The sequence below is a fragment of the Adelges cooleyi genome, unplaced genomic scaffold (genome assembly GCF_023614345.1).
Source record: "Adelges cooleyi isolate 19-005CV unplaced genomic scaffold, UGA_ACOO_1.1 ACOO_flye_CR_arks_rails_tigmint_CR_PRNA_23, whole genome shotgun sequence".
Lineage (NCBI taxonomy): Eukaryota > Metazoa > Arthropoda > Insecta > Hemiptera > Adelgidae > Adelges > Adelges cooleyi.
The window spans coordinates 14,453,693-14,469,534 of record NW_026095893.1 but is presented as its reverse complement, the minus strand read 5'-3'; the positions used below and the strand labels follow the sequence as shown (position 1 = coordinate 14,469,534).

The window sequence follows — 15,842 nt, the reverse complement described above, 5'->3', positions numbered from 1 at the left end:
CTTAGCTTACATAGAAATTACTATTATTATGATAATGTTTTGCGGTTTTGCGTGACCCTAGTGCGAGTGAATAATAGTAGAATAGCGTCGGGTAATGTCTCTGGTACACAAAAAATGCAAACAAAATGAAATGTCCTAGAATGTCCTTGTGAAATTAATTAACTTCCAGTAAAGTTTAAGCAAATAAACCTCACGGAAATAACATTTCTAAGGTCATACCACTTGTGACTCGGCTGTCTGGAAGTAGTATATAGTTATGACTCAACAGTATTGTCGAGAAAGATTAAAGTAAATACATTTGCAAATTATAATACATATTAACTTCAACTTCTGTTATTGATAATGCCAGTCAAATAATCTAACCTCAGCGCCGTTTAGTAAAATATTTGCAGTTGCGTTTTTAAAATTAACTGGAGTCACCAGTGACCATAACATAACTAATATCATAATTCATATTATATGATATTGTTATATTTCATTTTGACCTCTATACAAATATCTAATTTTGTTATAATACATTTTATACTGTAAGTCTTATACTATCTTAATATAATTGTAGTTTATTTTTTACATTTTTTTGTTAACTATAATATATCAATATTAATAGAGACCATGTGCTGGATTTGTTCCGTTCTTTAGAAGTTAAGTCATAGCATAAAGACAAGTGAGAAAAGTGTAATTTTTAAATAAATGTGAGAAACTTAATTAACATAGAATATATTTTTGCTGACTTTAGGTTCTATCAAAAAACTGAATGGAAAAGTTTAACCAAGGAGTGAATACAATTTTCCCTCAGACCCCTCATTTTTTTTATACTCTGATTCACTCTTATCAATTAATCATCCTTTATAAGCCAATTCTCTTTCGTTAACAAAGCCTCAGTTTTCAATAAGTTATTATTTAAAGTATGATCCCAATAGTCTTCTTCTTATAAGTTGCATAACAGTCTAGAATGAATTTATTTTAAAAATTAAAATCTTATTGTTAATCTTATGTTTAATAATAATTTGACATAGATAAGTGTGAAACTACTAAGTGCCCAACATTTTATTGAAGAATTGTTATAATACATTCCATATTACAGAGGTCATGCGAGTTGAAAGCAAATTACTACGAGGACCTGGTATATCTACAAACATATAGCTACCATTTAACTTTTTAAGGAACCCTCATTCACCTACCATACCTTTGGTTTCTCAAAATGTTTGAAGGGCTCTAGTAAATGACATAAAAGTATCCCGATAAAAAATTAATTTATTGTGTTCCTATGGTATGTAAATTAACAACTCTCAAAAGTATTTAATCCAGATCGTACAATGTAAACAGTAAAAAGAGTTTGAATAATAATAGAAAAACATTAAATTTATTTATAAACAAATATCAACAAAATTAGTACATTTTTTCATACATCAACAAGTTCAAATTTCTTTTTAGCATCATCTTATAAGTGTAGGAAGAATTCAGTTTAGTGGCTTAGAATATGTGGTTACCTATCAATTATATAAGTACCCTAGTAGCTAGCACTCCTCAAGTTCAAGTCGTCACAAAACAGTCAATCCTTTTATAACATTATTATTTTACCTTTACACTGATTATAGCATTTTTCCGTTAGTAAAATTATGTTTGCAACAAGCATTTTATTTTTAAAATATTAAAATGTTTTACCTTTTGGATTTGGCATAGGTAGATAAACTTAAAATGTCATAAAAATATGGTAAAATTAATATTTACATTTATCACACGATTGAAATATTCCTGTCACATAAAACTGTTACATGACACTTGATTTTTTTCGTGTTAACAAAAGGTGTCAAATAAGCTTTACCGGGAATTTTATTTATTTAAATAGTTTTGGGTTTCCTCCATTTCAAAAGAGTTTAGCAATAAACTTTCTCACTCTCTTTTTGGCAACTACCAATAAAAACATGCTACCCAAATGTTATTTGATGCTTAAAAGAGAACACATTGTTCGTTTGTTATAAACATAACCGTTTAATCACCTGTTGGGTAAATCCTGATACCCATAACCATATTATTATCTCGTTTCAAAAAACCTCATGAAAAATAAACGACCTTCTATTCTCTTTAGCGTTTCTGTTTTATTTACTCAGTTAAAAGAACGGTCGATCGCAAAATTATGCTGTTCTCAGTTTGATTAATATTTATTATCTTTGTCCAAAACTTTATAACGCCGTGACTATTGAATGTTTGATCTTTGAAGTACATTTTTTTGGTTTTAGTTAACCAGTTATCGTAGAATAATAATAATTTTGACAGCTAAATTATACAAAACGTTGCAATTTGCATCAGATCTAACCTGACGTACCTTATCGAAAATATTGATAATTAATTACTTTTTTTTTGTAGTCGGTGGAAGAATGTAAGACTTTTATTTTAGATTCCCTTACTCGAGAAAGAATTAAACATGCCATAAACAACCTTTTTGACATTTAAAAATGGCATGTAATTTTCATTACACGACAGTGTCAATTTATGTGCTCATTGATTTTTAGCGAACACTTTTTTTAATCAAGTACTACATTCTGCTTACATAATATATTATAACGGCGCGATTTGTTATCAGAAATTATTATCCGACAATAGGGTTTACTTTACACGCAGTCTTGGTATTTATAATTATACATACTTGTCAATTATCATACAAATATTTTCTAATCGTCTTTAACACTTATAAATTATGATATTATAGTCAAGTAAGACATAAAAGCTAAATTTTTTTTCCCTATAATTGACATGCTTTTCACAAAGTCGGATTGTATTCAATTTCAAATCTATTGTTGGTGTTTATTGGAAGGCCAGAGACTACATTATATGTTTGGGAGATTATGATAACAATTATTGTGTTTTTTACGGTATCGTTAAAAGTACAAACCATAATTGGACTTTTGAGACCATAGTAAATAAAAAACGAAAGCAGCCGCGAAAAATATAAAATGATACTGTAAAGCCCCCAGGTGCACTGAACGGTGGAGGATATAATTTTTAAATAAACAACGTTATACTGTTTTCAAAGCAGACAAATTACAAAACGTTTTTTAATATACATTTATACAATTATTGTTCACTTTACTTTCCTGTTTTGTCGCCAACTATATCTCTCTCTCGCATACCGGTAATTTTTGTTATGAATTCAAAAATAAAGGTACATTCGAAATTTTATACCGAATAGTTTATAGGTACAATATACGGGTGGGGGATAATGAAAAACTCAACGTTTTCACACGATCAATTAAAATACAATTGTTCGTGGGAAATGCTGACGACAGAAATAATTACTGTTCTTCACAACAGTGTCTGGGGACTGATAATAAATTATAACGCGTACAGATTGTTTTTTTGCCTTGGCCGAAGCTTAAAATATTATATATAACAATATAATGCAGCGGGCTCGATTAGATTTAACTATGTAGTAAGTACTGTAACATTATGATGTCATTTTTAAAAATAACGCAACGAATAATATCACATTGACTTGTTTAAATAATATTACCTTAAACTGTCTTTTACATTACTTCAATATAGGTTTGGTCCAATAGCTACAGAGTATAGATGCTGCGGGTATTATTAATACAAAATACCGGAAATACTTTTATATAATATGTAAACAACAAGTTCGTTCAGGCGATTACTTGGCGGACACATTTAAGATGATAATAATATACAAATGATAATGCTATTATTGTATGAGATTTATTAATACCACTTACTCGTGTCTATCATATGCAAATTTATCTTTGTTAAAAATGAAATAACTCTCAAACAGAAATTGAAAACTAAGAGTCAATCGCTTTAGTCATTTAAAATAAAGTTAAAGTTATAAAAACAAAACATAACTGGACATCAAATGATTTTAATTTATACTAAAATAAGCCTTTACCTACACTTTTTGTCTTTGCTGTATAAATAATGTTTAGAACTGCTTACAAAAACTTTTTCCGTGTTTGATTTTCCTGCTATGTACATTTTGAAACAAAAATGTTTAAAATTTAGAAATTACACAAATACTGACTTGAGTTTTTTAAAAAATCAATTATTAAATTTAATTAAACTATCCCCGTGGTCAGGGTGTACAACTTGAGCTGTTTAAATCAACTTTATTGAAAAAAACTACCTACAGTTATCTATTTATTTGTAAAAAATTATACGGGACGATTTCTTTATAAATATGTTTTAAATGGTTTATTGATAATAATATTAATATTTGTTGAAATAGACAAATTATTATTAAATTAAATTAAGTTTCTTATTGAATCGAATCGATTAAGAATGATAATTTAAATTCCAATTGAACAATGAAACATAATATGACTTGATCTTCTAGTTAAAGAAATGACATTACGTTTATTTATGTTAAAATTTAATACATTTTAGTTACATATCGTCTGTAAAAATTACAGTACACTTGGACCTGTGACCAAACTAAATATTCTCTTTTTGTGTAACATGAGATTGTAGGTAGTATCAGAAAGATTAAATTCCTTTATTGTTAAGCAAACTCTATAGTTTCTATTTGTCGGATCATTTTTTATAGAGTAATTTATTATGAACTGGTCGCTGAAATGCTAAATTAATATTATGTTGTTAAGTCGAGTCTTTTAGATCGTAGATATTATTAAGTAATGTTTTGTTTAATATTATTTTTTATGAACATAAATTATTAAATTAAGTTACAAGTATGTGCCAATACGACATTAACCGGTTAAAATGAATCTTTAAATCAAACTTTATTGTTTTTAAGTATGATTGTTATTTATTTACAATAGAACATATTTGATTAATTAATTGTACATTCATTATTCCGTAAACAGTGTAATACACTATTAATTATAATAATTCCTACAATTCTGTGACCAAACCGACCTCCATGTCCCGTCCCACCGTGCAGACTTTTTGTACTGAATACTTAATTGTATCTATTGACGTTACAAACTATGAAGCGTGAGCGCATAATGAGTTTAAAATTTGAATGCACTATATTATATATAAATATTATGTACACTGCTTCCTGCTAAACTAATAAACAGTTGTTTTGTGTACCACGTGTCACTAGACTATGCGGTAGACAGCAGACAGTAATAATTGGGATGTCCTTCATTTCGTTTTTTTTTAAATTAGCAAAACAACAGTTGACTTCAACGTACTAATTTAAGTCATATAAATCAAGGGGCAAGGTTACAAACGTGTCCTAGTTTAATTTAGCCTTATCTGAATAAGTTATTTAGCCATCATGAAGTAGACATTTATATTACATTTAATATTTGATATCCACAGCTGGGTAAAAATATTAGAAATGGGTTTGTTCAATGCACATTCTACAAATTCAGTTTTACATATGGATATAAGCATAAAACTACACATTCAGATTACTTGACAAAAGATGGTTGAATAAAACATAAAATAGTTTTAAACGATTTTTAACAGTCTTTTACGATTAATATTTTTTATCAAAAACTACTTGCCAATAACTTTATTAATAAACTTTCATATATTTTCTTACACTTTATGTCGGCATAAATGTTAACCCGTCATTGCTCGCATGTGAGATTTTCCCTCACATACTTTTTAAGTTGAGAATCACTGGCTTGCTCGTGGTTATATTTTTCCGACGTTCATAGTCCTTACAACGAACTATTTAAAAATAAGTTTATCGATAAACGGGCAATTTATCGTTCTGATTAGGAAAGATATTGCATTCCGAAAGCAACAAGTCGTAGTTGAGTTTCTATTGCTTTTGATTATATTTTTGTAAAATATGAGTGAGTTGATTGCTTCGTGGTTAAGGGAAGATATAGAGTCACTAAATGATACTTGTAGTGATGACAGTGAATTACATGAAGAACAAAAATAATGAGGATAATGAGAGTGACGAAAGTTCTTTTAATAAAATACGTTTTGATTAATATATATATATACATTCTATATTATTAATTCATATATAAAAAATCTCTGTCAAATCATAAGCACATAACTTCCTTAAAATCGAATTGTTCACATTTTAATTTAACTAAATGGATGAATTAACGACCCGAGAACAAACGCTTATTAAGCGATTGTACCATTAAAGTTTAAGCAGTTGTTTTAGATCACTGGAACACGTACTAGTAAAAAATGTAGGAAGTAATGATCTTACTATCAACCCGAAGATAGAAAACAACATTTTCTAGGTTCTCTTTGAAGAAGTAAAAACATTTACATATTATACCTATCGGTTTACGTGCTCTAATGCTTCTATAATTTTATAGAAATGTATCTACAGTACAATATTATAGTATATTTTTTAAACGCAAATTTTTTTTTAAACGCATTAAACTATTAGTTTGCAATTACGTCGGTCTATTTCACTAATGATTTAATAAAAGCAATTGTTGTAATTACATATTATTTCAATAAAGTAAGACTAACATATAACGTGTCAATCTCAATGTAGTTATAATAACGTAAAAACATTTACATCAACAGCTTTAGAAATTATGATTTTAGAAATTGTTATTTTTACAGTAAAGATATAGGGGATATATATAATTATGCTAATTTCTAAACGCTAACGGAATAAAATGACAACATAATTACATAGGATAAATTGCCAGTAATTTATATAGTATAGACTTAATTCAGTAGACTTTGTTTCCTTTAGTAAATAATTGATGTTTACACGAGTTTAGTGGTTCAGTGTTGCATGCAAAACAATTTTTTAATGTGTAGCGTGTACTGCGGTGATTATTTAAAACTCAAAACAGAATTAAGATGCTTCCTGTGTCTTTTTGCAAACCGTGCGCTCACGATACGGACAATCCAGCTTTTGATGTTTCGTAGGAAAATGTCGTATCCATAACATTATACACCTAATTGAAAACATTATGTTTGTGTTAAGTAGTTGAACTTTTATTTACAAACTTTTAGTTAATTAAAATATGTGCTCACTGATGACAGTGTTTGAATTTTAACTTGTTAACTTTAACTTCTTTGAGGAAGTTCGTTACCATAATCCACTCTCTCTCCCACAATTATCTGTCCGTTAGTCGCATTACCATCGCAATGTATTTCTTACAAACTCTAATTCTTATATCCAATTCGAAATTCTATCTAAACTTATCAGTTTATACATTTACATGTATTATCATAATGTGTTAAATTATTATACTTGATCATTTTTCATCGAGCCTGATATTTCGAGATCTATTTATTTTCTTGTCATTAATGCAAACAGTGAGTATTTACGACCTTTGTCAACTGTTTACATGGTAACTAAGTTCGGCGCCATTGCGATAACAAAAGTTTTAGGAAAGTGGTTAGCAATAAAACTGAGCATTAGAGTGGCGGTAGATGATAATATAACTAATTATATTTTGAAATAAATTTTTGATACAAGTGCATTTGTTCATCGTAATGGATTTTGCTTAAACATTTTTTAATTTAATTAATTTAATTACACTTCGGCTCCTAGCTCTAAAATTGTAAAAGTTATGAATAGTTTTGCTGCTATCAGTCGAATTTATCTTATAATTTTAGACCCCGATAAGAGAATTTTTGGGTTATCTAAATAATATTGAAATTTTAAAAACAAATATATTGAGAAAGTCCGGAGTTATATGCCAATGATTTGGCAGCATTTTTTTGTTTTTTGTTACTGCATATAATTTTATTTGCTTAAATTAAAATAAAATTTTCTTTTTTTCGTGCGATACACACGATATTTTAATCCTGTTATTTTACTGTACTTTGCTTTAGCACCATTTTTGAAAAAAAAAAAAATAAATAAAATTGTATTATTTTCCATACGTGTAATACATTTTAATAATGGATGGGGATTGGGGATATTATCTAAATACCTTTTGGTATACCACTGTTTACCCTGTTATGTATATATATATATATACATAGTTCAAATTCTCTCTGCTTAATATTCTACAAATACGCCCCGCTTTTAAACCTATTTTGACTAATACCTCGCCCAAGGCCATAACTTTGGCCCGTAAAGGTTTTAAACTGGGTTCAAATTTCTGGCGTTCGTTTCTCTACAAATTCGCATAAAATCTCTATGCGATAAATTTTTAATTTATTTTCTTGTCACGATGTACACTTTATAATATTCCGAATAACTTAAATACATTTTTTTTATATAGAAAAGCTAGTATACAGTTGAATTCGATAGACTGATTATAAAATTATGCTTTAAAATAAATACTAGTAATAGTAATAAAAGTGAAATTCAGCTACAAGAAAAAAAACATTTTTTATTGTCAAATATTCACATTAATCGACCATAATTTAATAATGCATTTTAAGTTTTAATGAACTAAATATTAACTAAATTCTTCTGCTAAAACATCAAACAGTTTCCGTTCCACGTTCACCAGACTATGTAGTAGACAAACGGTTGCAATGAGATGCCCTTGATTTTTTTTTTTAAGTAATAAAACTGTTGGGTATGATAATATTCACATGCACGCACACGCACACTTTATAAATATATATCTAAACCTGATACCGGCGCTATAGCCTCTCTGACGCACTCGTTCCATTCTCAGTTGGTGTTGGGCCATCGAGGAACTCTGATACAACGCGATTTTTCTACTCGTGTACTTACCATTCAACAGAACTAATTATGGACAAGTGGGTCGGTAAAGTGGCTGTAGTAACAGGAGCATCGTCGGGAATAGGGGCCGAGACTTGTAAGAAACTAGTGGCCAGTGGTATGATTGTTGTTGGGTTAGCTAGAAGAGAAAATCTACTCAAGGTAAATGCCATGTCAGTTTGTTTACTTACATCATTATACATAAAACTATGATGTTGGACGTGTTCGTTATTTTGGGTCTTGTCCAATTTGAACTTGTTGTGGTTTTTATTATCTATAACATGACTTTTGGCTTGATAAAAAAAGTATTTGAAACTATGCGAATCCCTTTCAAATAAGTAGACATTTGAAGGCACATTTTCATTTGAGCTCTACCAAAGTAAAAATTTGATTATTTTAGCTGTTATTCCATAGATCACTTTTTACATATACATGTCCATAAATATTTTGCGTTATTACACGTCATTGAAAAAATTATGTTATGCATGTTTTTATGTTAAAAAGCTCAGTTTTTCCTGAAAAAATAAATTGAAATTATTGGACCTCTGTAAACTGGTGCAAATTAAATTAAAAAAAAAAAAAAGGTATTTTTTTGCCAAAGTATCAATTTTAAACATTTTGAAAATACTTTTTTAAAAAGCCGAGAAAATTTGACTTTTTCCAAAAAGTTGGGATTGCTGTAAGAATTCATAGTAAACAAATATTTAAAATAATAACAAGAAACATTAATTTGTTATATATTTTCCAAATTATCATTATTACAGTTAAAATTAAATCTATTTAATAGGATTTAAGTACCGAATTGAATGGGCAACCTGGCGAATTTCATTACTTCAAAGTCGATTTATGTAACGAAGAAACTATTTTAAAAGCTTTCGAATGGATTAAGAGTACGTTCAAGTCATTGGATGTCCTGATTAATAATGGCGGTGTTCTTAAGAGCGCTGACTTATTGAATGGTAAGTTATTATTTTTACTGGTAAAGTAAGATAATTTTATTATTTTTATTGGCAAGGTTTTTATTTAACTAAAATTTATGTACCTCGCTGATAGTCAAATTACAGTGCGGAGCACTTCTGTGATTGAATATAAAATATCACCGAAAGTAAAGTGTTGCATGACCAACATTAAACAAAGTAATATGTATATAGTAATAATTAAGTATATAGTAAAAGCGTTTATTAAAACCTTATAATGGTATTATGTTTTTTTACCCAGTGTCGGATTGTTGATATGTTTTTTAGGAAGTACTACTGATTGGAAACTAATGTTTGATACGAATTTGATCGGCTTAAACATTTGCTCGAGGGAGGCGGTAAAATTAATGCAGCATTTTGAAATCGAGAGAGGCCACATAATTAATATAAACAGGTATCTAAGAATATGTCAAATCTAAACACTCTTAGCCTCGATCGGTGGAAGTAACAGATGTAAAAACGCTAAAAAAAAAAATCGATTGTAACGTTTCCTGTCAATATTGTTATCTCTACTGTATTTTCTTTTTATTACGCTCTCCAAGTATAAAGTAATTTCTCTCCATTTTTATAAAACCACTTTATTACTAAAATATTAATTTTCAATCATTACAATCAAAATTGTTTAGCTAAAAGACACTTTAAAATAAATTTGTTTGCTAGTATTGCAGGACAAATGCAGTTACCGGGAAATTATGCCGACTATGCCGTGTATAGCGCTACGAAATTCGGTGTCACTGCTTTAACAAAATACTTAAGAGATACACTCAGCATAAATAAGTTGCCGATCAGAGTAACGGTAATATTTTTAGTTTTCAAACGATGACTTTTTTTTTTCATGTAGTTAAAGATATCAAGTAATTTTATGTTTAGAGGTGGAATGGTTTGATGAAGTTGTACTCTGCACTTTTCTTAAGTTTTTTGAACCTTATGTATTATAATTTATAAGTATTTATGTTTGCAGAGTATCAGTCCGGGAATCGTAGAAACTGAAATGACAATAGATTTAACAAGGCCTACTGGAGGCATAGAAGTGTTACAACCCGAAGATATTGCTGATGCTATACTTTATGCTCTGAGTGCCCCACAACGCGCAAATGTAAGTGAAGGATGCAGAGAATAACACATAAATATTAAATATATCCTCCAATATTTCATCATACCTATCTGTGATTATAATATTAGTGTTTAATGGTTTTTTAACGGTTTCTCCGATGAGATTCCCAAACTTTCTCCATCTTTTTCTATTGGTGTTGAATAATGATCCTCGGATCTTTTTGTACTATGAGTCCATTTTTTATGGAAAAAATCCAGACATTTTTTGTTCTCAGAATAGCAATTTTGGTTTAGTAAAATTTGTTTTGGCATACTATATTTTAAATTTTAAGTTTAAAATATTTTTAGATTACAAAAAAGATTATGTTATAATATTAGTACTTACTCACGTTGCTTAGGTATAATTTCCCCGTCCTACGAGAGTTATATACATTATAAATTATTGTAACTATTATCATATTTGTTGATAACCAATAGGTACCATAATAATTCTCCAATTTTTTTTTAGGTATGCGAAATTACAATTAGACCGACAGGTGACACATTTACACCAAAAGATTAATCTATGATTTCATCGTATGTTCAATAACATATCAAGTGAAAGCAATAACAATATATTTTGAAATTTCTAGTTTTATATTTTTATACTTTAAAAACAAATCAATGTATTTTTCACATAAATATATGAATTATTGTTTGGTGACATACCTAATACTGAATAATCTGATGAATATATAATTTTTAATTCTTTCGTTAAATGATGACATTATACATTATTATTTTATCTGTGTATCGGGTGTAGGTGAATCATGTGTACCATACTTTGTAAGTAAAATTAACCACTTAAACAGTTATGTGGGTTGATTTAAAATTAAAAGTTCTTTATAAATGTGTCCGATTTCCACTACCTACATAATAGTTCAAGAAAGCTTTTTGGTAGGTACAGAAAAACAAGTATTTAAAAGGTTTTCGGTTTTTCGAAGATATGTTTTTGTCTAATCCATCGCAGTCGTAGTAATTATAAATATTAAGAGTTACTTATTATTTATTATATACCAATTTTGACTACTCGAACAATCAGTTTAAGAATTATTTACAAATTGTAAATTACATAGCATTAATAATATAACTAATATGGTACATATTGTAACGTGCGATTTTCTTAAAATATAATAAATATGATATCTGATTGACAGTTTGTAAGCAAATTAGACAAGTGTTCCACATAAACAGCATAGTAAGATATTTTGTCTGCTTGTTATAAATTTGCGCCCACTGAGCAAAGCAAGTACTGAAACACTTAGAGAATGATGCTGTTACATGTTAAACTATATTTTGTGAGGCTAATGAACTGCTATTCGAGAGAACTTTTCTTTTTCATTCGTTTTTACTGTTTTATAGAGTTTATACAATTGTGCATAGGGATGGGCATTGTAATAATATTGATAATACTGATGAGCTCGCGAGTGAGTATAAACAACCATTAGTAATTACCGAGGTATACCGTTCTTTAGGGTATGTAATTATTAATTAAGCACACCCGAGTACCGTGTTCGTTCCAAACGTTGTTATTTTAAATTCTACGGCACAATAGCTGGCATAAAATTACTAAAGTATCACGTCGTTTGTTACAATGTATGTTTTACAATGTATAGCTATATCAAATAATTTTAACAATGTACAGAGCTGCAGTGTGCCTGTAGATACGTTACAATAAGACAGCAGTTTACGCAAAATCATAACCGCAAGGGCAATGAAAAAGCCAGACTTTTTTTTTAGAGAACTACACACTTAAGTACGTTGACGCTTTTTGAATAATTTATTAGGTTAAGTAACGAAACTAATTTGTATTGTCGGAGAGCGTATGGTCTTTTCTATAGGGTCCAAAAGGTCTAATTTTAATTTTAACTTACAAGTCTCATAATTAAATTTAAAAAACGTTACTTTAGCGATTGTGCAGTCTTTTCCTATTTGGATTGTTAGGAGGAAATTTAATATAAAAACTACTTTTTCCGTGGTTTTGATATAAAAGAAAAAAAAATCGAATAATCAGCCGGGATAGTGTGTATACTAGTGATGGGAATCCGAAAATCCGGATTTTTCCAAAAAACGCTATTAAGCCACTTGAAATTCGTATAAAAATTAAATACTATTACAATATAAAGATGTGTACCTAAGTAAAATTTATTAATAACAATTTTAAATAAAAACTCTTGACTTTGTCTATATACATTTTTTGTTGTTGTGATTTTGCAGAAATTTTAGTGGCATCACAGATAAATCATAAGGAGTATTGTATTTCTAATGCTTAATTTTACAACCGATCTCATATTATGTTCTTAAAGACATTGTTGATGTGTACGCTCATCTTCTCTCTAATTCTACAGTAATAAACTGAGCAATTCCGATCAAACTTATACCATCTGTCATAAAACTCAAACTATAATCTTAATTTTATTTAAGTCCGACTCTTCTGTAATATAATATTTTTATGGACACTTTTGGTTCCGGAAAAGTTTAACATTTCTATTCGGTGCCCGTTGAACATACAGCGAATGTTTTCAAATCAAGTGCAATCACGTTCTGAATTCATTTGATATATCTTCTAAACGATATCTCAATACCTCCAATATAAGCTGGGGTGCTTCCTACAGTTTCGATTTGTTTTTCAGAGAGGTAAATTATTGTTTCAAAACATCTATAAATAAATTTGTCAATTATTATTATCATTAAAAGTGTAGTACCCCATTGACGATATGATTATTTTTTTAGATTTAAGATTGCATTAGGTATGGAGGAGTGGGAAGGTGGTTTAATCTATGTAAACAGTTTGGAAAGTTTTGAGCAGAAAATAACTTAATCCAAAGCAGTCTCGATAAACGCTTTGGTGCCCCTTGAAGTAATAAATAAATTAAATTGATAACATCGACATCAGTTGAGGAGTTATCAAACTTACAGCCTTAGATTATTTAAAAAATACAATAATAATTGAAAGATGACGTTGAGTGTGCCGATTAAAAAAAAGTTTAAATCTTAAGTCAGTGAATAGATTTTGCTTGTTTTTATCTATTGTACTAATAATAATTTAGCTCTTAAACGTTTAAATTCTAAACCGTTCATGTTCGTAGCTCTGCACAAGCTTGTCCTAGAGTAATCGGTGAAAAAAATCATGTCAAAATCAAAAAAATTACCCAATCGACACCAACATTTATTCAAACCTACCTCTGGTGAAATAATTTTAATCAAAATCTGTTGTAATTACAACAAGTAGTGTAAATTTTGGCTTTGAAATGTTGTCAATCGCTTGTTTTATAGAGTTTAGTTATCGAAAGCTAAACGGTGATTAGCGATCAACCAATAGGTACATTTTAAAACCGATGTTTGAATCACCAATAACAACGAGTAATTTTTTTAAGTTTAATAAAAATACCACTCAATAAAGTGGGTTATTTATTTTAAAATTAGCTATCTCGGTATTAAATTTAAAGTTGTAGTATTGATATTTTCTGTTGTTTTTTCTTTAATTAATAATAATAACTATTTATCATTGAATTATTTATATGAATTCAGTATTTTTTTAAAAACAATAACATTATAGAGTTATGTTAAAGATAAATTAATCTATAGCTTGTGTTTAATTAAATATTCAATCAATAGATTAATGTCCCATTCAAATAGGAAAACTAGCTGTACAAGACTTACCGATTTAAAATGATGGTTAGGTAACATGTCCTATAATTTAAGTGTGGATGAAACTAGACCTATTAACTATACCTATTATCGTCGGCCTATTTGGGTGTAACTCCAAAGTACCAAATATTACACTAAAAAGAAAAAACGTTTAATATATTCTAAAAAATTGCTTACTGTTTATCACACATTTCATGGAAAATGAACAGTTTTTTTTTTAATACAAACAGCGTAATATACCGAATATTGATTTTTGGAGATAGGTCCTATGCTAAATAGGCCGACGTTATGCAATATTCGATAGAACTGTGGGTTTTATTGCCGAACTTATCGTTTTGAATAAAATACATTTCGAGGAGGACCTAATCTTATTGGTCCAGGCGATTATCATCGTCCGTCGGTCCATCAATTAATATCCCGGGAAACCATTTAATTTCTTTACCTTCTTATGTATTTTGTCCTGTTTTCCAGTTGGCGTAGCGGAAATGAAAAAACTTTTACTTTACTTTTTATTAGCGTTTCGGCAAAACTTTTCGGGAGACACTCGCGACACAAGAGAAGTGCTAATGAGCTAACAAATTACGAGTCGCCCGTCGCTGGAAAGAGTTAAGACCAACCGTTTAAGCAAGTCGCTTGTCAACAGAAAACCGTGAATAATCTGGCGTTCTTTCATAGTTGGGACGACGAAGTGGAACATCCAGAACGGCTATTATCACAGAGATAATATTAAGAGATAAAAACTTTGTAAAAACAAATCCGCCCCCTCGGTAATGGATAAAAAAAGTCCATTACCGAGGATTCGTGGATTCGTTTTTTTTACTTCACTCATTAAAAAAAAAGTTAATTACAAAAATAATAAACTAATAAATAACGGAAAATGGCAGTGAGTGCGCGAAATATCATTTTTTGTTATAATATATAAGCTATAATATACACTATATACACTACCAACAAACTTCCGACCAGCAGAAGTATATAGAGTTAATAATATTTAGTCGAGTTAGAAAGTTTCGCTGTTCCGCAAACTGCGCCAAAGTGATTTTAAATTGAAATCGTTCTTGGCTAACGTCGTTTGCTTTTAACTAGACCCAGGTTAAAGGAGAACTAAGGTAAGGGGACGTTTATATGTTCCATATAGTTTTTTGGCTGCACCAAACGATATTCAAATAATCTCAGTTTTGAATTTCAATCAAGAACATATAAAAGCAAATGATCAAAAATGGATACTTGTATTTGTTTACGAAAAATCAGAATAAATGTTGGTAATTAAATTATTTGTATAGTTCAGTAAGTGTAATGACTAATGAGTATACAGTGAGTCCTATTCTTGTTGTCATGTTCAAGAGCTACAATTAATATTTTAAATCCTGACTCCTGCTGGGCACAATTTTAGTAATTACTCATTTAAGCCAATTATTGTATCATTCTTTTACGTGAGCAGTTGCGAAAAATTAGTAAAACATATTTTCTTTTATTAAAGTAATATTGTAAAATGTAAATAATATAAGTTTAACATATATTGTGGT

The 15,842-nt window shown here is 29.1% G+C and overlaps 3 protein-coding genes across 8 annotated transcripts in view; 2 read left to right on the top strand and 1 right to left on the bottom strand.

Annotated features, from left to right (window-relative positions):
- The window catches only part of LOC126835628 (farnesol dehydrogenase-like), a 216,733-nt gene that overhangs the window by 4,708 nt on the left and 196,183 nt on the right, over nucleotides 1-15,842 (top strand). The window lies entirely within an intron of this gene.
- LOC126835621 (uncharacterized) overlaps nucleotides 1-15,842 on the bottom strand; it is a 122,486-nt gene that overhangs the window by 32,746 nt on the left and 73,898 nt on the right. The gene's annotated exons all lie outside the window — the stretch shown is intronic.
- Nucleotides 8,525-11,348, top strand: LOC126835629 (farnesol dehydrogenase-like). The gene is made up of 6 exons (XM_050568335.1): nucleotides 8,525-8,758; nucleotides 9,384-9,555; nucleotides 9,841-9,967; nucleotides 10,234-10,369; nucleotides 10,535-10,669; nucleotides 11,135-11,348. Exons 1-6 carry the CDS (start codon nucleotides 8,627-8,629, stop codon nucleotides 11,186-11,188), a joined length of 756 nt encoding a protein of 251 aa, XP_050424292.1. The 5' UTR covers nucleotides 8,525-8,626; the 3' UTR covers nucleotides 11,189-11,348.

Excerpts from the sequence above, each read along its gene's own strand:
- LOC126835629 (XM_050568335.1), top strand. The coding sequence starts at position 8,627 with ATGGACAAGTGGGTCGGTAAAGTGGCTGTAGTAACAGGAGCATCGTCG. Across the intron at positions 9,556-9,840 it reads GAGCGCTGACTTATTGAATG|GAAGTACTACTGATTGGAAA; the intron begins GTAAGTTATTAT and ends TATGTTTTTTAG. Across the intron at positions 9,968-10,233 it reads CACATAATTAATATAAACAG|TATTGCAGGACAAATGCAGT; the intron begins GTATCTAAGAAT and ends TTTGTTTGCTAG.